This window comes from Erythrolamprus reginae, chromosome 2 (assembly GCF_031021105.1).
Source record: "Erythrolamprus reginae isolate rEryReg1 chromosome 2, rEryReg1.hap1, whole genome shotgun sequence".
Classification (NCBI taxonomy): Eukaryota; Metazoa; Chordata; class Lepidosauria; order Squamata; family Dipsadidae; genus Erythrolamprus; species Erythrolamprus reginae.
In genome coordinates this window covers 19,115,444-19,138,490 of record NC_091951.1, presented here as the reverse complement: position 1 = coordinate 19,138,490, position 23,047 = coordinate 19,115,444, and the positions used below count along the sequence as shown (strand labels likewise).

The following is a 23,047-nucleotide window of genomic DNA, read 5'->3' as shown; positions in this document are numbered from 1 at the left end:
GTATTCTTCCACTCTCTGTCCCATGATTTGAATTTTCCCTTCAGTCGCTTGTATTCTTTTTTCGCTAACTTGTAGGTTTTGTTGCATAGTTTTTATATCTCCATCCATTTCGGCAACATTTCCTTTCACTTCGGTTAATTCAGTTTTGAGCTCAGCAACTTCTTTTTTAATCTCATCTTTCATCTCCTTCATTTCTTGTCTCAGCTCTTGCTTCATTTCTTGTAGATACGTTTTCATTTCTTCTTTGTTCGCATCAAGTTGAGTTTTTGTCTGAGTTTGTGACTCTTGTATACCAGCTAGTGCTTCTTGAATAATCTGGAAATTAGGATCCATCAGTGGCTTTTCTTTTTCTTTTTCTTTCTCTTTAGCTAACATTGTAGTTATAGTCCTTTGTTGTAATGGTGATGAAGTTGGAGAAACTTTTGGTGTAGAGGTTGAAGTCGAAGCAGGAGTAGTTGTTTGTTTTCACGTTGTTATTGTAGTCACCGAAGTCACACTTTGTGCCCTTTGAGAACCTTTCATATTCCAAAATTTCTACTTTGTTTAAGGGTTATTTAAAGGGTGAAGAATTCACATCCAAAATACTAATAAACTAGAAAACAAGGAGTATCAATTCAATTCAATTGGTACAATAATTAGTTATTTGTATTAGTTTAAAAAAAAGAAAGTAGAAAGAAAAAGGGAAGAAGAGTGATTCAGTCTTCTAAAATCCTAGAATCCTGAAGAGGGGGGGATCAGGTGTGGAGGGGAAGAAACAAAGCTTCTAGCACATAATTAGCTAGTTAATAATAAAGAGAAAGAAGGAATATAATTATAATGAAAGAAGGTTAAAGGAGATAAAGAAAAAAAAGAGAAGAAGAAAAAGAAGAGAGAGAAAAAAGAAGGGAAGGAACCTATTAAAAATTATTTATAAAAATGAAAAAAAATTATTTAAAAAAATATTTCTAATATTCTAAAAATACAAAAGAATAAAAAGAGAAATATCAAAAATCTAAAAGAAAAATCCAAAAAAGAAATTTAATAAGTCCAAGTAATCCAAATATAAGTTGTGCTTTAATAAAAATATCAAAAAAATAAAATAAAATTCCAGAATCAATGTCCAATATAATGTCCAAATTAAGGTGATTATAAAAATAAAGTCTATATCTTCTTATTGTATAAAAGAGAAAAAGGAAAAAGAAAAAAGTTATCCTTACGCCTCTAACGTCGTTTTAGCAAAAAAATAGTCCCACAGAACTCCAAAAAGAGAGAAAAAGATTAAAAAAAAGAACTTATAAAAATAGAAAAGTAAAATAGACAGTCCAAAATTTATTCTGAGTGATTTTAACTTCAGTAAAATTTCATTCAAATAAAGTAGTCTCATTTCAATTCATGTAATCATATATTCAACTCATTAAAAATATTTCTATTTCATCCAATCAAATAAATATCGAAACAGTCTTTAGTTATTATTATTAATTTTTTTTTAACAGGAGAAAAATATAATTATAAAAAAATGAATAACGAAAAGGTCGCAGCTCTCCATTCCTGCAGCTGCGGGGCTGTCCCTAACCCCCGGGGCCGCGGCGATCCGTCCCGGGGGGTCCAGGAAACCCCCTGTCCTCGACCGACCCCTCCAGGTGTCGGCACAACGCGAACGGGCGTCCTGCAAGCTGGAAAGGCAGGCTGCGGAGCGAGAGCTCGGCTTCCGCACCTCTGGGGCGATCGGGCTCCACCCGGAAGTTGCAAAGATAAATCTTTTCAACTGTCAACAATGTTGGGAGTATTTTAATTCAACACATCTTAATATTTACCAGGAACTTCACACAGTGATCGAAGGGAATCCTACAATTATTTGGTGTGAGTAAAACACTTTTCCTATGGAAGGAACCTCAAATAACATCAGAGAGTACACAATGACACAACTCGCAGCCGCCCCGAGTCTTCAGAGAGGGGCGGCATATAAATCTAATAAATGGAATTGAATTGAAACATAATGAAGATGTCACAGCCAAATCCATACAGGAGAGAAACCCCATAAATGCAATTAATGTTTTTATCAAAAAAGTTATTATTTTTAGATTCTTTCAATATTTTTAGTCTCATTCTTCCTTTTTCCCCATGCCAGATATATTTCAAAATTATTATGTTTAGCTTATCAAAGTAATTCACCCCTATTTTTATGGGTCCCATATGGAAAAGAAAAAAGTAGCTCAGTAAAATATTCATTTTTATAGTTGCAATACTTCCTACTATTGATATTTACAAATTTTTCCAATTTTCCAAGTCCGCTTTGAATTGTTGTAGTAATCTTGTATAATTTTCTTCTTTGGTTGTTAAACATCTGGCAGTTAAATATATTCCCAGGTATTTTACTTTAAATATTTGTAGACCTCCTTTTTTTGTCCATTCACCTTTTTTTAGATTTTAAACTTTTAGTTTTGTCTTTGTTAATTTTCAATCCTGCAACTTTCCTATAGTATTTTTTAACTTGGGGCCCTTTTCCAATGATTCTTCGAAAACAAATACTGAATCATCTGCAAATTAAAAGCAAACGGGTTTTTTTTTTGACAGCCCAGCAGGCATTTCTACTCCCCCCTCCTCCTTCCCCCTCTCGGGACTTGTGGGAGCTAAGAGGCAGCCAAAAATGGCTTTAGCCAGGTTCCCTTCAGAGTGGAGACAATGCAGGGCTCAATCCAGTCTCCCTTTCCCAGCATCCTTCATAGGTTTCCGCAGGGGAGCAATCAGGTTTCCTGGATGCTTGAAGAAAGAAATCCTTCTCAACTCCTCTTTGTTTCTAGTAGAGTCAACATTAAATGTGTGACAATATTGTGCATTGAAAATTGATACCAGGTTGTCTTTTGTGTGACGCAAAATTCAGTTAATGTGAGGTTGTCCTGTATACAGTTTTGTTTTTAACCAGAAAAGAAATTAATCGAGTCCCAAACAACTCCACCTATCTGGGAGAACCAGTTTGTGCACCGTTTCAGAGTTTTGAGCAATACCCACAAAAGGTATTGCATGACCCGGATCCATAATGTGCAGAGACAGGCTTAAGGTGGAAAGTCGAGGACCACCTGTAGTTATTTATATCTCTTTTATTATCAAATATAGAAACCACCCACCTCACAATTTTCCTTATTTGTTCCATTGGGAAACATCTATGCCATTAATTGAGGACTACTTGTAATTAAACACTGATTAAACTTTGACCCATTTGCAAAAGGGGGTCATGGTATAAAGGCAATAAATTTGAAACTGTGAGCACTTGTCTTGTAAAACACAACTCTGAAAAGGGACTCACAACTCTAAAGCTAAAATCAAGAAAACCAAATAATCAGGTACCTGAGACACACCCACAAACACAACCAAACTCTAATGCTCTCTGACTCTGTCCCAGATATTGGGGAAGGAAACAGCCCCCTAAAGCTTTCCAGGAGGGGAGGCTGCAGCAATCCTCGCCCCAGGAGAGGGTCTTTCCCAGAGAAGGGGCTGCTCCAGAAAAGTCACACTTCCTGGGTCCTGAAAATGGTAAAGGTGAAGATCTGAGTTAATTATTCATTTCATAATGGTTAGTCTCCCCTTCTTCAGCTGCTTGTTAAAAGTGATCAAGGGCCCTGACAACCACACTCGCCTCAAGCAAGTTCTGGTCTTGATTCTGCATTTGAATTGTTAGATTTATCCTTCAATGGGGGAAGATTTTCAAAAACAGGCTCCTCAAACATGTATGTGTCTCTACATGGGCACATGCATGTTTACATGTCCATATCCTTATTTCTCAACCGTAACCATTTCAAGCTGTGTGGATTTCCACTCCCAGAATTCTCCAGCCATCATGTATTATGGGACCTGAAGTCCCCTCCATTTTAAAAGAACCATTCCCAATCAGCATCCAGTATGGCCTAGGGGTTAAGGCACTGCATGAGAATGCCTGAGGCTCTGGGTTCCAGTCCCGCCTTGGCCAAGGTGAGAGACCTTGGGCAAATCACAATAATGACAGAGAATCTGCAAAATAAGTTGAGAATTAATAATTAAAATAAATTAGAGTGACAGTTAAAATTAAATTGGCTCAGCAGTAACATAAAAGCTCTAGGGAATACTTTAAGTAATAGAAATTTCATATAGCAGTATCGTATGGGATAAGATTGTGCAAAATTTGAAAATAACCAGTACAAGTGTAATAACAAAAACAGAAAAAAGTATACTTAAATCTAGCCGCAACATCTCCTTCAGCCTCACGTGGCCCCCTCCTGCAAGCAGAAGGCGTGGGTGGCTGCCCATTACTGGCTATAACCCAGATAGGAATTATGATAACTAACAATGCATGTTTGTGCGTTAAGTGACGTTTTGTGTATATAATAAAAAAAGAAAGCCTGAAGCCCTGGGTTCCAGTCCTGCCTTGGCCATGAAAGGCGGTTGGGAGACGTTGAGCCAGTCACTCTCTCAGCATAAGAGGGCTGTTGTGGGGCAAACAAGTCCAGGAAGATGTGAGGGATACGTTCACTGTCTTGAGTTCTTGCAAAAATAATAAAGGCAGATAAATTTTAAAAAATCATTTTCCATTCTGCACTGGGTTGGCTGCCTTGTTTCCCTTCCGTATCGGGTTGTCTCCATGGAAACAAGAACGCGATCTGGGCTCCTCCCCCAAACATTCCCCTTTCCTGTCTCAGTGGATCAAGTAATCCCGCTTGCAGCCTGCAGAAGGCAAAATCCTTCCCATGGGCAGCGGAACCCTCCACACCGAGGCCCATCAAAAGGAACAGAGGTTCTTTCGGAGCACTGGGTCCGGGCTGAGGGGGAAGATTAAAGGGGAGGGGCGGAGAGGAAGAAGAGGGGGCGGGAAAGGGGCGAGACCAGAGGAGAGCAGAAGCCCCGCCCCTCCCCTCCCACTCTCTGGACTTCCGCTTCCTTCCGTGAATCCCCTTTCTTCCTTGGGGAATCTGCGCTGGATCCCTCGGGAGAAGTTCCTGGATCCCGCTCGTAGCAGGTGAGGCTGCTTTCCCTCCTGCCAGGAGATCTTCTCCCCGCCAGCTGGAAGGGAGCTGCGGATGCCGCTGTTGGGCTTGCCGGGATTTCCTCGGGGAGATCAAGTGCTCTGGCGTTGCCTGCAGGGAGCGGATCCCTCTTTTCCCTCTAGGGGGGTAAAGGGGGCTCCTCGCCCGGACAAGGATCCCCGGGGGGCTTCGGGTAGATCCGGGATAGGCGGTTTTTGGAAAGTTTCTTCCAGAAGGTCCGTCAGAGCAGGAGATCTCCGAGCATCCAGATCCCTCACGGTCGTTTGGAAAAAGTGGAGTAAACAGAGCTTTAAAAACGTTTTTGCAGATTCGTGACAGAGACTGACCTCCTTGCAATGGGGAGGGGAGGGTTGGGGGGTGGGGGAAAGGATTTAAATTAACCGGGGTTTCATTTTTTTTCTTAATACCCAAGAGACCCTTTTATTTTGAGCTGCATATAAAAGGCCAGTAGTGAAATCTTTTCTTTTAATGCTAATGCTTACTTTCCTTCTGCTTTAAAAAGATGGGTAGAATTTTGAAGCTTTATATTTTCTTTGTTTTGTCCAGAAAAGGGCTGAGATGTGGGGGCTCCTCCTTGGTGGATTTTTTTCCAACGCACAAAGGAGGGGTTTTTGGGGGGTGGGGTCTTGGGAGGAGCTGCTGGAAGAAGCTGATGGCCAGAATGCCCACTTGAATAATTGTAAATACATTCATGAAAAGCCTAACTGGAATCTTTGTGGCCTTGCAGCCTCCAAAAAGAGCAGGAAAGAGCCGCCCTTTTCACCCACGCTCTGCCCCATCTGGTCTCTCTCTTCTTCCACTGAGTTTTCCTTCACACAACTATGCTTTGGTCCCTTGTGGACTTCAGCCTGCTGTTTTCTCCCATTGTATTAAGATATTTTTAAATTACAATTCAATCTTCATTATTTTGTATCCCCATCGATAATTATATTTTTTCGACTTTCTTCCACTCATTTACAGATCATGTTCAATGTCACTCAGAAGAGAGACCCAGAAATGAGAACAGTGGTATAAATTTCAGGAGGGATGATTAATTAAATATGGCTTCACTCTGGGGGCAGATGTCAGCGGTAAAATATTTTATACATGTTTTCCTTATACGGTATAGGTAATGTTAGCTTGTAGTTTGTGTTCCAAATTCTCCCCCATTCTGCTAAAATTCTGAGTCCAGGCTATCATTGTTTGTTTTACTTCCTCCTCGGCCATTTCATCAGCAAGGAGGAAGTTATATAGTCTGGATATTATTTTCTTATCGAGACTGTTTGTTAATATTTTGAAAACCATATTTGGTTTTGTCTGCTTTAAATTTTGATATGATTTGTAAAAAAGACCACCAATCCAATTTAATACCTTTTTCAATAAGGGTTTGTTTTGAAATTAATTCATTTTTTTCATGTAGTGTTTGTTCATGATCCCTCTTCTAACCACTATGTCCTGGTTCCAACTAATGGTCCCAAAGGATTCAGCACTCTGAAATTTTAGGTTTCCTCAAAGAACGGCTTTATTGAGTACCTCATTTTTGCACGGATGAACTTAAAACCAGCTCTAACTGTTTCCCACGCAGTCAGCATAATTAAATGTTAGAGATCTTGCCTCCTCTAGGGTCACAGCTCACGTTGCCCAATTACGTGTTCTTGCATCTCCCGGCAACAAGTTCCATTCTCCTGCTGGCCCCTGTTGAGAATGACCTTGGTTCCCACGAGATAGCAGGTTGTTTTGGCTAGATCGCATTCCAATCTTCTTCCCCCTCCCTGAGCTGTGTGGCAACTAGAGAAACAGAAGATGCCTGCAGCAGGCTCGATCCATTTCATAATTGACACACTGCTTCACTTAAGGAACGAGATCCTTAAGGAAAAGGGGGGACATGATCGAAACATTTAAAGATATTAAAGGGTTAAATAAGATCCAGGAGGGAAGTGTTTTTAATAGGAAAGTGAACACAAGAACAAGGGCCCCCAATCTGAGGTTAGTTGGGGAGAAGATCAGAAGTAGATCCTTGGAACAAACTTCCAGTAACTGAATTTAAACATGCCTGGGATAAACATATATCCATCCTAAGATAAAATACAGAAAATAGTATAAGGGCAGACTAGATGGACCATGAGGTCTTTTTCTGCCATCAGACTTCTATGTTTCTATGTTCTATTCCAGGCCCTAGCATGGTCATACATTTAGGACATCTCTCTTAGAAATTTAGGGACTTCCTCACTTGGCCTCAGATATACTGAGCACCCTATCCTGGGAAGAGGGTCAGACTGGAAACCCTCAAGGTCCCTGCCAAGGCTAAGATTTCATGATTCTGTGTTTCAAAAGGAAATATAATGCTTCACTTCCTTCTCCTTTTAATAGGGGATAAAATATTGTAACCAGAGATTTACCTGCAAGCCAACTACCAACAGATATTAGAAAATCAACATAAGGCAGCCACCGCCATAAAGCATGGAGCCAGGGAAACTCTTGGATCCTCCGTCAGATACAAACAGCCCTCCGAAAATCCACGGAAGAACCCATGAATGCTCAGAGTGTGGGAAATCCTTTGCTCGCAGGTCCCTCCTTTTGACCCACAGGAAGGACCATGTGGGAAATAAATCCAGCAAAGCTTTGGAGGCTGAGAAATCTTTCTCTGGGAAAACCCCCAAAGATCTCAGAAAGCCCCCAGTATTAAAAGCCTATAAGTGTGAAGGATGTGAGTTATGCTTTAGTAAAAAGTCAAGCCTTCTTTTACATCGGAAAATCCACACTGGAGAGAAACCTTATCAATGTCTGGAATGTGGGAGGTTTTTCCATCAAAAAACCACTCTCAGAAACCACGAGAGAATTCACACAGGGGAGAAACCTTACAAGTGTTGGGAATGTGGGAAGAGCTTTTCTCAGAGGGCAAATCTTGCGACCCATGAGAAGTCTCATGCAGGAATCAAATCTTACAAATGCTTTGATTGTGGAAAATGTTTTGCCCAGAGTTCATCTCTTCACCTTCATTGGAAAACACACACAGGGGAGAAAAACGAAAAGTGCCTCGAATGTGGGAAATGTTTTACCCAGAAAACAACTCTGGTGCGACATCAGAGAATTCACACTGGAGAGAGACCCTATGAATGCACAGAATGTGAGAGAAGATTTATGTGTCCTTCTGACCTTCGGAGACACCAGATGTGGCACAAAGGAGAAAAACCCTATGAATGTGGGGAGTGTGGGAAAAGTTTTATTACACAAGCAGAGGTTAAAAATCACGAGAGAATCCACACGGGAGAGAAGCCATTCAAATGTGGGGAGTGTGGGAAAGGCTTTTCTCAAAAAAAATCCCTTGGAAGGCATCAGAGGGTCCACACAGGAGAGAAGCCCTACAGCTGCCTAGAATGTGGGAAATGCTTTAGAGACGAGACTGACCTTTGGAGACATCACATAACCCACACAGGGGAGAAGCCATATCAATGCATCGACTGTGGAAGGTGTTTTAATAGGAAATCAGCCCTTGGAGAGCATAAAAAAATCCACACAGGGGAAAAAAAATACAAATGTTTAGACTGTGGGAGAGCATTTACTCAGTCATCTGGCCTTAGAAATCACAGCCGAATCCATACAGGAGAAAAACCTCACAAATGCTCAGACTGCGATAAATGTTTTTCACAGAAACGCGATCTTTTGAAACATCAGCGAATCCACACTAGAGAAAAACCATCATAGGCACACCCGAAGTCCCAGGAGTTTGGCCTTAGAAATACACACAGTGTGAGAAAAGTAAATCAAAACTGAAAAAGCAGCAAAAAGTCCATTGCAAAGATAAATCTTTTCAACTGTCAACAATGTTGGGAGTATTTTAATTCAACACATCTTAATATTTACCAGGAACTTCACACAGTGATCGAAGGGAATCCTACAAAAAAGCAACATGAGAAAATATTATTTGACTGAAAGTGTAGTAGATCCTTGGAACAAACTTCCAGCAGACGTGGTAAATAAATGCACAGTAACTGAATTTAAACATGCCTGGGATAAACATATCCATCTTAAGATAAAATACAGAAAATAGTATAAGGGCAGACTAGATGGACCATGAGGTCTTTTTCTGCCGTCAGACTTCTATGTTTCTACAATTATTTGGTGTGAGTAAAACACTTTTCCTACTGAAGGAACCTCAAATAACACCAGAGAGTACACAATGACACAACTCGCAGCCGCCCCGAGTCTTCGGAGAGAGGCGGCATACAAATCTAATAAATTGAATGGCATTGAATAATAATGAAGATGTCACAGCCAAATCCATACAGGAGAGAAACTCCATAAATGCAATAAATGTTTTAATGAAAAAAGTTATTATTTTTAGATTCTTTCAATATTTTTAGTCTCATTCTTTCTTTTTCCCCATGCCAGATATATTTCAAAATTATTATGTTTAGCTTATCAAAGTAATTCACCCCTATTTTTATGGGTCCCATATGGAATAGAAAAAAGTAGCTCAGTAAAATACTCATTTTTATAGTTGCAATTCTTCCTACTATTGATATTTACAAATTTTTCCAATTTTCCATGTCCGCTTTGAATTGTTGTAGTAATCTTGTATAATTTTCTTCTTTGGTTGTTAAACATCTGGCAGTTAAATATATTCCCAGGTATTTTACTTTAAATATTTGTAGACCTAATTTCGTTGTCAATTCACCCTTTTGTAAGATTTTAAGCTTTTAGTTTTGTCTTTGTTAATTTTAAGTCCTGCAACTTTCCTATAGTCTTCTATTTTTTAACTTGGGGCCCTTTTCCAATGATTCTTCGAAAACAAATACTGAATCATCTGCAAATTAAAAGAAAACGTTTTATTTTGACAGCCCAGCAGGCCTTTCTACTCCCCCCTCCTCCTTTCCCATCTCGGGGCTTGTGGGAGCTAAGAGGCAGCCAAAAATGGCTTCAGCCAGGTTCACTTCAGAGTGGAGACAGTGCAGGGCTCAATTCAGTCTCCCTTTCCCAGCATCCTTCATACGTTTCCGCAGGGGAGCAATCAGGTTTCCTGGATACTTGAAGAAAGAAATCCTTCTCGACTCCTCAGTGTTTCTAGTAGAATCAACATTAAATGTGTGACAATATTGTGCAATACTCAATTTCATGTGAATTGAAAATTGATACCAGGTTGTCTTTTGTGTGACACAAAATTCAGTTAATGTGAGGTTGTCCTGTGTACAGTTTTGTTTTTAACCTGAAAAGAAATTAATCAAGTCCCAAACAATTCCACCTATCTGGGAGAACCAGTTTGTGCACCATTTTGGAGTTTTGAGCAATACCCACAAAAGGTATTGCATGGCCCAGATCCATAATGTGCAGAGACAGGCTTAAAGTGGAAAGTCGAGGACCACCTATAGTTATTTATATTTCTTTATTATCAAATATGGAAACCACCCAGCTCACAAGTTTCCTTATTTATCCCATTGGGAAACATCTATGCCATAAATTGAGGACTACTTGTAATTATACACTGATTAAACTTTGACTCATTTGCAAAAGGGGGCCATTGTATAAAGGCAATAAATTTGAAACAGTGAGCACCTGTCTTATGTAAAATAAATGTGTATGGAAATAGAAGAGAAAATATGTATTAAATAAACCCCAAAAAGAGAAAATGAAACAGGATGAATAGACCAGAAGGTTGATACATATAGAAGAAATAGGTATGGAAATGATTTAAATATATACACATATATTAAAAATATTTAAAATATAAGTAGATAAAAATTACATGGACCGATCTTGTGCTATAACCAGGGGTGGGCAGCAGGCAGGACGGGGTGGAGCGCAGTTCCACCGGCGGAAAGGAAGATGGTACGCACCTCCAGCTGATGGGTGGCTGTAACTTCCTGGATTACTGGTCTCTGCTGGGTTCTCCTTTTTCCCCTCTCTGCTGAGTCTATGCTCCTTGTTTTTTCCTCTTTCCGCTTTCTTGGCCTTGGATGAGCTTCCCTCTCTCCTGCCCAGCTCCCCTCCAGCCTCACGTGGCCCCCTCCTGCAAGCAGAAAGCGTGGGTGGCTGCCCATTACTGGCTATAACCCAGATAGGAATTATGATAACTAACAATGCATGTTTGTGCATTAAGTGACGTTTTGTGTATATAATAAAAAAAGAAAGCCTGAGGCCCTGGGTTCCAGTCCTGCCTTGGCCATGAAAGGCGGTTGGGAGACCTTGGGCCAGTCACTCTCTCAGCATAAGAGGGCTGTTGTGGGGCAAACAAGTCCAGGAAGATGTGAGAGATACGTTCACTGTCTTGAGTTCTTGCAAAAATAATAAAGGCAGATAAATTTAAAAAAACCATTTTCCATTCTGCACTGGGTTGGCTGCCTTGTTTCCCTTTCGTATCGGGTTGTCTCCATGGAAACAAGAACGCGATCTGGGCTCCTCCCCCAAACATTCCCCTTTCCTGTCTCAGGGGATGAAGTAATCCCGCTTGCAGCCTGCAGAGGGCGAAATCCTTCCCATGGGCGGCGGAACCCTCCACACCGACTCCCATCAGAAGGAACAGAGGTTCTTTCGGAGCACGTGGTCCTGGCTGAGGGGGGAGATTAAAGGGGAGGGGCGGAGAGGAAGAAGAGGGGGCGGGAAAGGGGCGGGACCGGAGAGAAGAATAGAAGCCCCGCCACTCCCCTCCCACTCTGGACTTAGGCTTCCCTCGTGAATCCCCTTTCTTCCTTGGGGGATCTGCGTTTGATCCCTCGGGAGAAGCTCCTGGATCCCGTTCGGAGCAGGTGAGGCTGCTCTCCCTCCTGCCAGGAGATCTTCTCCCCGCCAGCTGGAAGGGAGCTGCGGATCCCGCTGTTGGGCTTGCCGGGATTTCCTCGGGGAGATCAAGAGCTCTGGCGTTGCCTGCAGGGAGCGGATCCCTCCCTTCCCTCCAGGGGGGCAAAGGGGGCTCCTCGCCCGCCAAAGGGGAGGCTTCGGGTGGATCCGGGATAGGCGGTTTGGGGAAAGTTTCTTCCAGGTCTCTCTGTGGTCCGTCAGAGCAGATCTCCGAGCATCCAGATCCCTCACGGTCAAAGTGGTGCTTTCAAAACGTTTGTGCGGATTCGTAACCGAGACTGACCTCCTTGCAATACGGAGGGGAGGGTTGGGGGGTGGGGAGAAAGTATTTAAGTTAACTGGATTTTCATTTTTTTTTCTTAACACCCAAGAGATCCTTTTATTTTGAGCTGCATCTAAAAGGCCAGCAGTGAAATCTTTTCTTTTAATGCTAATGTTTTCTTCTTTCTGCTGTGCCCCCTTTTTACTTTATTTTATAAAATATACACATGGCATCATGAGGAAGCTGGGATCGAGAGCTCATGATGGGAATGGAGCTCAAACGTGGAAAAATGAGGAGAAACAAGAAAAAAGGATAAGAATCAGAAATGGCATTAATGATATTTTTATTTTTTTAGATCCATATCTATCTATTTGTTTGACCTTAATGCCGCCCAATCCCAAAGAACTCCATACATATGTCAATGCACATACCTTGAAAACATACCCATAGCATCCGTAGTGACATAATTCTAGCTATCTCTTTTACTTTCATATCAGCACCTCTGTCATATTAATAGGTTATCAATCTGTGTTCATGTTTTCCTTTCTCACTCCCCTCCCACTCTCTCCATCTCTCCTATCTGCCTTTCTTCTCTTCTCTCCTTCCTGTTATGTTGGAAGCAAGGAGACAGTGCTGATTAACTGCCTTTACTAACAGAAAGTTCTAGCAACGGTAAACAGCAACTGAACAACTGTCAGATCTTATATGGAGCAGGTTGACGAGGAGCAGCCAATAGAATTCAAAGAACCTTTAACAGGGAACAACCAATAGGATAACTAGAACCCTCAACCAATCAATAGGTAGCACAAGTCCTTCCTCTCTCCCTCTATTCACTCCATCTCTACCTTCTCCAGCTACTTCCTCTCTCTCTCTCTCTAAACCTTCCTTGAGTGATTTTGGTTCTAATAAGTTTTATATTAAACAGATTGATAAGTCTAGGGGGAAGGGGGAAAAATTCAATTCCCCCATGCCTGACGACAGAGACCGGTTTTAAGGAGCTTGCGAAAGGCAAGGAGGGTGGAGGCAACTCTGATATCTGGGGGGAGCTGGTTCCAGAGGGTCGGGGCCGCCACAGAGAAGGCTCTTCTCCTGGGTCCCGCCAAATGACATTGTTTAGTTGACGGGACTTGGAGAAGGCCAACTCTGCGAGACCTAACCAGTCGCTGGGATTCGTGCGGCAGAAGGCGGTCCCAGAGATATTCCTTCTCTTTTGCTTATGTGATGCCTCAGTTTAATTTAGTTTACTTTATTGTCATTGCACCCTGTACAACCAAATTAAATGCCATCTTCAGTGTACATTATAACTATTCAAATAGAAGTGAAACACACATCCTTCGCATTTTAGGCAATAGAATTGAAAACCCCTGATGTTGCATTAACATTGCACTATACAGTAGAATTCAATCTAGTTAACTGTTCTGGGATAGAAGCCTCTTTCTCCTTGTTTTTATTCACCTCTACCTTCTGCCAGATGGTAATAATTTAAGTGCCCAGGATGAGCTGGACCTTTAAGAATGATTTTTTTTTAACTTTCTTTGAGGCAGCTGGAGTTATAAAGTTCTTCCAAAGAGGGGAGAGGACAACCAATAATCCTCTGGGCCAGGAGTAGGCAAAGTTGGCTGTTCTATGACATGTGGACTTCAACTCCCATAACTCCTGAGTTAGCATGATTGGCTCAGGAATTCTGGGAGTTGAAGTCCACAAGATGCTCTGGGCAATGATGTTTACCTTCTGGAGTGCTGTCCTATCTGTCACTGTTCAGTTGGCAAACCACACACAGATGCAGTAAGTTAAAATACTCTCTATGGTGCAGCGGTAGAAGGTTACTTACTTTTTGGCTATTTTTGTAGTTTGTGCTGGACCTATGACCACAATTGGTCATAAGTCTTGGTCGTTGAGGAAAGTGGTCATTAACTAAGATGTCACATGAGAGTTTGGCTCAATGACTGCAATGCTGTACTCCTGATTGTGGTTGTTAAGCGATTTCACGTGTCGTTAAACAAAGTCCCAGGCAAGGAATATGGGGTGGTCTGAAGTGAGCAGGAGAGGCCTTGTCATTCCCAGGCACAGGCCGCATTCGACTGAAGGGCTCCTGGGGAAACCAAGAGATGCTTTGGGACGCATTGCTTGGAAACTGTACAGAACACGCGGCTTGGAAAATGGAGCTGGGTTGCAAAAGCCTCCGGTCTGGGGAATAAGCCACATTTCTCATTGGTAGAGGTGACACTGGGGTGAAGGCCAGGCCTGGGGACTGTGGTAGATGACTGAGAGTGCTGAAGGCCTCCCCTCAAGGCCCAGCCCCAGCCCAGCATTGCTGTCAGTCAGGGCTGCTTTACATGGCTGGGCTCAGGCTTCCAAGGGTGGCTGTAGCTTTGCATCCCACTTTAGTGGGTGGCTCCTCAATTTATGGAGGGCCTCTGCCTGTTTTCTCCCCCTCCTGAGATGCCCCCAAGGACTATTGCCTGCAACGCCACTGTGGTCTGGTTCCAAGTAATGATCCCAAAGAAGTCTTTCAGAGAGGGGTGGCATATAAATCAGATAGATAGATAGATAGATAGATAGATAGATAGATAGATAGATAGATAGATAGATAGATAGATGATAGATAGATAGATAGATAGATAGATAGATAGATGATAGATAGATAGATAGATAGATAGATAGATAGATAGATAGATAGATAGATAGATAGATAGATAGATAGATAGATTGATTGATTGATTGATTCAGTGTTCTGAGAACTTAGGCTTCCTTGGAGAACTACTTTCCAAAGTATATCATTTCTGAACTTAAAACCAGCTCTAGCAGTTTCTCACCCTTTCAGCATAATTCAACGTTAGAGGTCCCCCCTCCCCTAGGGTCGCAGGTCACATTGCCCATTTAGGTGTTGTTGCAACTCCTGGTAACAAGTTCCATTCTCCTGCTGGCCCCTGTTGAGAATGATCTTGGTTCCCATGAGATAGCAGTATGTTTTGGTTAGATCGCATTCCATTCTTCTCCCCCCCACCCTGGAAGACTGGAAGACCCTCAAGGTCCCTGCCAAGGCTAAGACTTCATGATTCTGTGTCTCAAAAGGAAATATAATTCTTCACTTCTTTCTCCTTCTAACAGGGGATAGAATATATTAACCAGAGATTTACCTGCAAGCCAACTATCAGCAGATATTAGAAAATCAACATAAGGCAGCCACCGCCATAAAGCATGGAGCCTGGGAAACTCTTGGATCCCCCGTCAGATACAAGCAGCCCTCCGAAAATCCACGGAAGAACCCACGAATGCTCAGAGTGTGGGAAAAACTTTGCTCGCAAGTCCCTCCTTTTGACCCACAGGAAGGACCATGTGGGAAATAAATCCAGCAAAGCTTTGGAGGCTGAGAAATACTTCTCTGGGAAAAACCCCAAAGATCTCAGAAAGCCCCCAACACTGAAAGCCTATAAGTGTGAGGAATGTGGCCATTGCTCTAGCCGAAAGTCACACCTTCTTTTACATCAGAAAATCCACACTGGAGAGAAACCCTATCAATGTCTGGAATGTGGGAAGTTTTTCCGTGAAAAAGCCACTCTCAGAAACCACGAGAGAATCCACACAGGGGAGAAACCTTACAAGTGTTGGGAATGTGGGAAGAGCTTTTCTCAGAACTCAACTCTTTGGCTTCATAATAAGATTCATTCAGGAATCAAATCTTACAAATGCTTTGATTGTGGAAAATGTTTTGCCCAGAGTTCATCTCTTCACCTTCATTGGAAAACACACACAGGGGAGAAGAACGAAAAGTGCCTCGACTGTGGAAAATGTTTTTCTAATAAATCAAACCTGGGGGTACATCAGAGAATTCACACTGGAGAGAGACCCTACGAATGCACAGAATGTGCGAGAAGATTTGTGGATTCTTCTGACCTTCGGAGACACCAGATGTGGCACAAAGGAGAAAAACCTTATGAATGTGGGGAGTGTGGGAAAAGTTTTATTACACGAACAGACGTTAAAAATCACGAGAGAATCCACACGGGCGAGAAGCCATTCAAATGTGGGGAGTGTGGGAAAGGCTTTTCCCGAAAAGGATACCTTGGAAAGCATCAGAGGGTCCACACAGGAGAGAAGCCCTACAGTTGCACAGAATGTGGAAAATGCTTTGGATACAAGCAAAACCTTTGGGAACATCATAAAACCCACACAGGGGAGAAGCCATATCAATGCATTGAATGTGGAAGATTTTATCGTCAGAAATCAAACCTTCAAGATCATATAAAAATTCACACGGGGGGAAAAAACTACAAATGTTTAGATTGTGGGAGAACCTTTGCTCATTCAGAGTCCCTTAGAATTCACAGCCAGATCCATACAGGAGAGAAACCTCATCAATGCTCAGAGTGCGATAAATGTTTTTCCCAGAAAAATTCTCTTGTGATTCATCAGCGAATCCACACTGGAGAAAAACCATATAAATGTCTGAAGTGTGGAAAATGTTTTGTCCAATCTTCATCACTTCGTAGGCACACCAGAAGTCACACAGGAGAGTAGCTTTACACGCGCGCAGAGTGTGAGAAACCTTTTCATATTAAATCAAGGTTGAAAAAGCATAAAAATGTCCATAGCAGAGATAAATCTCTTCAGCTGTGAATAACGTTAAGAGCCCTTTTTTCAACAAAGTGACGGCAAGTAAAGGGAAATCCTACAGTTATTTGGTGTGAGTAAAATGTAGTGTGAGAAAGCTTTTCCTAGAAAATCAAAGCTAAAACCCCCCCAGAAAGTTCATTGAAGAGATAAATCTATTCAGCAAAGTTGGGAGCCCTTTATTTCAACACATCTCAATGTTTACCAGGAACTTTACACAGTGACTGAAGGGAAATTGGACAATTATTTGGTGAGAGTGAAAATGTTTTTCCTACTGAAGCAAAAGAACCTCAGAAGATACACAATGAGTTAAAAGGATGTAAATGTTGGTAGTGTTAGAATATTTTGCTCCCAAAGTCGCGTTATAAATTTATTGGAGTGATTACACAAAAGGGTTATAAGTGTCTGGTGAGTAGATATAATGTTTTGTAGAGTACAGGAAGTTATTGACTCATGACCAAAACTTGGAATGGATTTCTGGACATAAAGACCTTCAGTCGTAAGTCAAGGAATCTGGTATTTCTTTTAATTTTTACTAGACTTTGCTGATCAATGAGATGAATCTGGTGGTTTATTTAGTGCTAAAGTTTTGTTGTTAAATTTTCTGGCTGAGGTTGAAGAGGGAAGGTTTCCTTTTTCCTATTATATTTTTGGAAGACATTTTTCTGTTTTCATTGTCTTTTTCATATATTCAAATAAAAATATTTGTGCTATCGTTTTTTCTGTACATATAATCCTTAATAAAAGTATAAAATGAGATGTATAAAATGAGACAGAAGGACGCGAAACAGATAATATATGCTGCTAAAGCTTCAAAAGAGGAAGAAATTGCCAAATCTGTAAAGAAGGGGGATAAAACCTTCTTCAGATATATTAGTGATTGGAAGAAGAAAAACTGCAGCATCACAAAGCTTAGTACCGGTAATAATACATGCATTGATGGGAATAAGGAGATCGCCGACCATTTCAATAGCTACTTCTGTTCAGTTTTCTCAAGACACCTTACAAAATAATACTATAGAGGGATATAGCATTGCTTCCAGCTGTACGGATTCAGCTCCAGTGATCTTAGAAGCCAATGTCTTAGAAGAACTTGAATGTTTAAAGATAAATAAGGCAATGGGTCCAGATGGCATCCACCCCAGAGTTCTTAAAGAACTCAGATCTGTCATTGCTCCTCCCCGACTGATTTGTTTAACCAATCCCTGTTAACAGGAGATGTTCCTGAGGATTGGAGAATGGCCAGTGTTGTGCCTATCCACAAGAAGGGCAGTAGAGAAGAAGCTGGTAACTACAGGCCAGTTAACTTGACATCAGTTATAGTTAAAATGATGGAGACTCTACTCAAAAAGAGGATAAATCAGCACCTGAAAAACAATAACTTATTGGACCCAAACCAGCATGGCTTTACTGAAGGCAAATCATGTCAGACTAATCTCATTGATTTCTTTGACTATGTCACAAAGGTGTTGGATGAAGGTGGTGCCGTGAATATTGCCTATCTGGACTTCAGCAAAGCCTTTGATATGGTTCCACATAAAGAGATGATAGATAAATTAGTGAAGATTGCAGCGCTGAAAGGCCGAGGGGGCCGGAGGCACCATAGGGAGGCAGGGATGGCCGCTGCTCCCTTCCCTTCTACTGCCGGGCCAGCGCCCCCCCGCCCCCCCACACGCGGGCTGGCAGGGGGATAGGGAGCGCGCGCCTGTGAAAAAGGGTGCACGGGGGGGATTTTGGGGCGTGCGCGTGCTCACGCGCGCAGCTTACAGGGAACGCTGCTGGAGGGGTCTATAATATGGTAAATGATTTAGCTTTACTAGATAAATGGTCAAAGCAATGGAAACTGCAGTTTAATGTTTCCAAATGTAAAATAATGCACTTGGGGAAAAGGAATCCTCAATCTAAATATTGCATTGTCAGTTCTGTGTTAGCAAAAACTTCAGAAGGATTTAGGGGTAGTGATTTCTGACAGTCTCAAAATGGGTGAGAAGTGTGGTCAGGCAGTAGGAAAAGCAAGTAGGATGCTTGGCTGCATAGCTAGAGGTATAACAAGCAGGAAGAGGGAGATTGTGATCTCCTTATATAGAGCGCTGGTGAGACCACATTTGGAATACTGTGTTCAGTTCTGGAGACCTCACCTACAAAAAGATATTGACAAAATTGAACGGGTCCAAAGACGGGCTACAAGAATGGTGGAAGGTCTTAAGCATAAAACGTGTCAAGAAAGACTTAATGAACTCAATCTGTATAGTCTGGAGGACAGAAGGAAAAGGGGGGACATGATCGAAACATTTAAATATGTTAAAGGGTTAAATAAGGTCCAGGAGGGAAGTGTTTTTAATAGGAAATTGAACACAAGAGCAAGGGGACACAATCTGAAGTTAGTTGGGGGAAAGATCAAAAGCAGCATGAGAAAATATTATTTTACTGAAAGAGTAGTAGATTCTTGGAACAAACTTCCAGCAGAGGTGGTTGGTAAATCCACAGTAACTGAATTTAAACATGCCTGGGATAAACATATATCCATCGTAAGATAAAACACAGGAAATAGTATAAGGGCAGACTAGATGGACCATGAGGTCTTTTTCTGCCATCAGTCTTCTATGTTTCTGTTTTTCGAAATAATATTTTTCAGGAGATGACTGGCTCAAAACAGACAAGATGGCAGCCGGATTGTGTCATGCTAAGCAGCCAATGTGGGTTAAGGTAATGGGGAGGAGGAAGGCCTTCAGGAAGTCCAGGGCCCATAGTTCCCAGCAGCTACTAGAGGAGTGAGTCAGACTTCTCTGAGAAGAAGCAGGAAACCTGTAACAAGAGGCTTCCAGAAGATGCCCCCTAGAGGAGGTGTTGTGGTTCAGCCTGAGCCAGATCAAAGACCAGCTGCGTCTCTGCTGGCTCCATGCCCAGGGGAGTTTGAGAGCGGAGGAGAGAGTTCTTTGCAGCCAGACAGTGGAGACAGCAGTCAAGAAAGTGACAATGAAGCAAGGCCTGGGAGCCCTGGGGAAGGGCTATCTCAAGCAAGTAGCTTGGATTCTCTGGATTCCCTGGAGTCCCTGGATGACGAAGCACAAGCTATCATTAGTATACGACAGAGACGCATAGATCAAAGGAGAACTCAACTGCGTAGATATTATCAGCGCTGAATGAGGAGCACCTGGGGGTTGGGTGTGGTCCTCATTAGCAGGGAAGGGTTTACAAGGCATGCAAACCCTTTCGGCAGCGTGGAGTGTTATCAAAGTGGAGTTGGTGTTATCTGCATTTTCTCTCAGCGTTTTTGCTCCTGGCTCGTGGCCCAGCAGCCTTGAAGACCGGTGGGAGGTTTGTGTCTGTTAGCTCAACAGCCTCGTTTGGCATTAAGGATCCTGTTTTTCTGTATGAACAATTGCTTTCGTGTTTCTTTTGGAGTTCCGGTGCTTTCCTGACCTGTAAGGACATTTTCTGTTGGCTTCTTTTCTCTTTTCCATTATAAAACTATGTTTGGATTCAACCGGTGTGTCTGGCTTGTCTTTTTGGGTTGTTCATAGCTTCCGGAGTGACCCAGACAGAACAAGGAGGGATGTGGAACGGGGGAATCGTTGGACTCCTTAAGACACACACACATAGAGAGACACACAAAAATGAAATGGAGTGAAACTGGGCTCAAAAGGAAGATCCAGGCCCTCCTTGGCCATCAAAGCCAGCTGGGCGAGTTGGAGCCCCTCATTCCCTCAGCCTGACCCACCTCACAGGGTTGTTGGGAGGAAAGCAGGGCTGGGCTCCAGCCGGAACGCGGCGGAACCCCGTTCCGGTAATGAAATTGAAGCTGCACGCGCAGCTCCAGCTAATCTGTGTTAGTTACTTCTAGGATTCCCCGGTCAGTGGCATTGTTTAATATTTTTTTTTTAAATTTCAAAAAAATCTGCGCATGTGCGGCAAATTGATTGATGAGCCAACAGCTTCCTGATTCGCTGGCTCGTCAATCAGTCACTGGCATTTTTTAAATTATTTATTTTTCCAAAAAAAATCATCTGCACATGTGCAGGAGATTGATTGATGAGCCAGCAGCTTCCTGATTTGCTGGCTCATCAATCAGTCACTGGCATTTTTTAAATTATTTATTTTTCCAAAAAAATCATCTGCACACGTACAGGAGATTGTTTGCCAAGCCAGCAGCTTCCTGATTCGCTGGCTCATCAATCAGTCACTGGCATTTTTTTAATTATTTATTTTTCCAAAAAAATCATCTGCACATGTGCAGGAGATTGATTGACAAGCCAGAAGCTTCCTGATTCGGTGGCTCGTCAATCAGTCACTGGCATTTTTTTAATTATTTATTTTTCCAAAAAAATCATCTGCACATGTGCGGGAGATTGATTGACGAGCCAGCAGCTTCCTGATTCACTGGCTTGTCAGTCATGCCCACCAACCTCGCCTTGGCGCGCAGACTCCTGTCCTGTGTGAGGGAGTGGTATGCAGCCGGGAACTTGCTTTGGCTGATTGTGTTGGCTGCCCTTAGCCACTTACAAAAAAACCTTTTTTTATTTTCATTTGTTAGAGAAGGAGAACCGGTGCTCAGGTAAGTGTGTTATTTTATTGGAGGTGGGTGGGTGGGCGGTGCTTTAGTTTTTACTTTTCTATGTAGTCGCCAGCCATATGGCTGAGAAGATGAGTGGAGAACCTGCTCTTCCTCCATTCCTCCCCCCATTGTCGCTTTTTTCCTGCGGACTGTTTCTAGGCATTTTGCCAACTGTTGTAAGCTTTTCTTGAGATATTCAGGACTAATTGCTTTCATTTAATTTATGACTTTATAGACTTATGCTAGCTGCTAATGCTGCTTAATGAACAGCTGGTTTTTCAAGAAAACACTGCTTTAACTTGTGTTTATGTGTGTCACATACTATGCAAGATTATTAGTAGTCATTAATTGAGTAAACGGGTTTGAAGAAACTGCGTGTGTGCTACGTTCTTTCTGGTCCATAGCTGGGGCAGAACAATTTCATCACTTAAGAACTTCAAGAAGAGATTGAACTGTCATTTGTCAGAAATACAGTGATACCTCGTCTTACGAACTTAATTGGTTCCGGCAGGAGGTTCGTAAGGCGAAAAGTTCGTAAGACGAAACAATGTTTCCCATAGGAAACAATGTAAAAGGGATTAATGCGTGAAAGGAAAAAAAATAGCAAAAACGGTGTTCTGCTGGGCGCCACCGCCTAGCTGTCAACTTTTGAAACAGCTGGGGGGCTTCTCTGCGTTCTCCCAAACCCAAAGGTTCGGCAAACGTTATGGGTCAGGTTCGGGTTTGGGAAGCCGCCGAGAAACCCCGCCGCCCGGCTGTCACGTTGCCAGAAGAGCCGCGGAGCTGTCGGCCGGTTGGGAGGCTCAAACAGAGGTGGGGAATCCCAATAGGGAATTCCATGGGCGAAGCTTCGACGTCATGAAGACATCCTTCCTGGAGTCTATGTTTCAGCCGGCCAGGAAGGACGTCTCCGTGATGTCAAAGTTCCGCCCATGGAATTCCCTATTGGGTTTCCCCACCTCCGTTTGAGCTTCCCGACCGGCCGACAGCTACGCGGCTCTTCTGCCAAGGCGACAGTCAGGTGGCGGGGCTTCTCCGCGGCCTCCCGAACCTGTATCCGAACCTGAATGTTGCCAAACTTCCAGGTTCGGGAGAATGCCGAGAAGGCCCCCAGCTGTTTCAAAAGGTGACAGACAGGCGGTGGCGCTTCTCCGCAACCTCCCGAACCTGAACCCGAACTTTTGCCAAAATTTCAGGTTCGGCGTTCGCGGCGGTGGGTTTGTAAGGCGAAAAAGGTTCGTAAGAAGAGGCACAAAAATCCCGAACCCCAGGTTCGTCTCTCGAAAAGTTCGTGAGACAAGGGGTTCATATCTTGATGTACTACTGTACTTAGGATCTCCTGCTTGAGCAAGGGGTTGGACTACATGACCTGTAAGGTCCCTTCCAACTCTATTAATCCATCTGTCAGACTTATATACTGCTCCACAGTGCTTTAGGGCCCTGTCTAAAGCGGTTTACAGAATCAACGGATCGTCCCCAACCTCATTTTACCAAACCTCGGAAGGATGGAAGGCTGAGTCAACCCTTGAGCCGGTCAGGATCAAATTCCTGGCATGTTCCATTGAGTGCCCAGAATGTATTCAATTCTCCACGAAGACATGGCAAATTGGCCGAGGTGTCTGCAGGTGAGTGAGAGGCTGTCAAAAAAATGTCAAAATGGAATCCAGTTCAAAGCCCCGCCCCTTTTCATGAGTGATGGTTGTCCTGCATGTCAAAAGAACAGAAAGTTGTTTCTGTTGTATCATTTTGATTTTTTTTTTTTACTCTCGCCTGACTCCCTGCTCAGAAAATAAAACTTGGGGACTGAGAGCATAAGATTTCCCCCACCCTTCCCTGCCCTGTATCCTA

The 23,047-nt window shown here is 42.6% G+C and overlaps 1 protein-coding gene across 1 annotated transcript; it reads left to right on the top strand.

Annotated features, from left to right (window-relative positions):
* Window positions 1-4,863: 4,863 nt before the first annotated feature.
* LOC139159861 (zinc finger protein 850-like) lies at window positions 4,864-17,263 on the top strand. Its single transcript, XM_070737286.1, has 6 exons — window positions 4,864-4,966; window positions 5,955-6,064; window positions 7,344-8,671; window positions 15,300-15,369; window positions 15,523-15,685; window positions 15,938-17,263. The coding sequence occupies exons 3-6, from the start codon at window positions 7,434-7,436 to the stop codon at window positions 16,549-16,551; spliced, it is 2,085 nt and encodes a 694-aa protein (XP_070593387.1). The 5' UTR covers window positions 4,864-4,966; window positions 5,955-6,064; window positions 7,344-7,433; the 3' UTR covers window positions 16,552-17,263.
* Window positions 17,264-23,047: the final 5,784 nt, after the last annotated feature.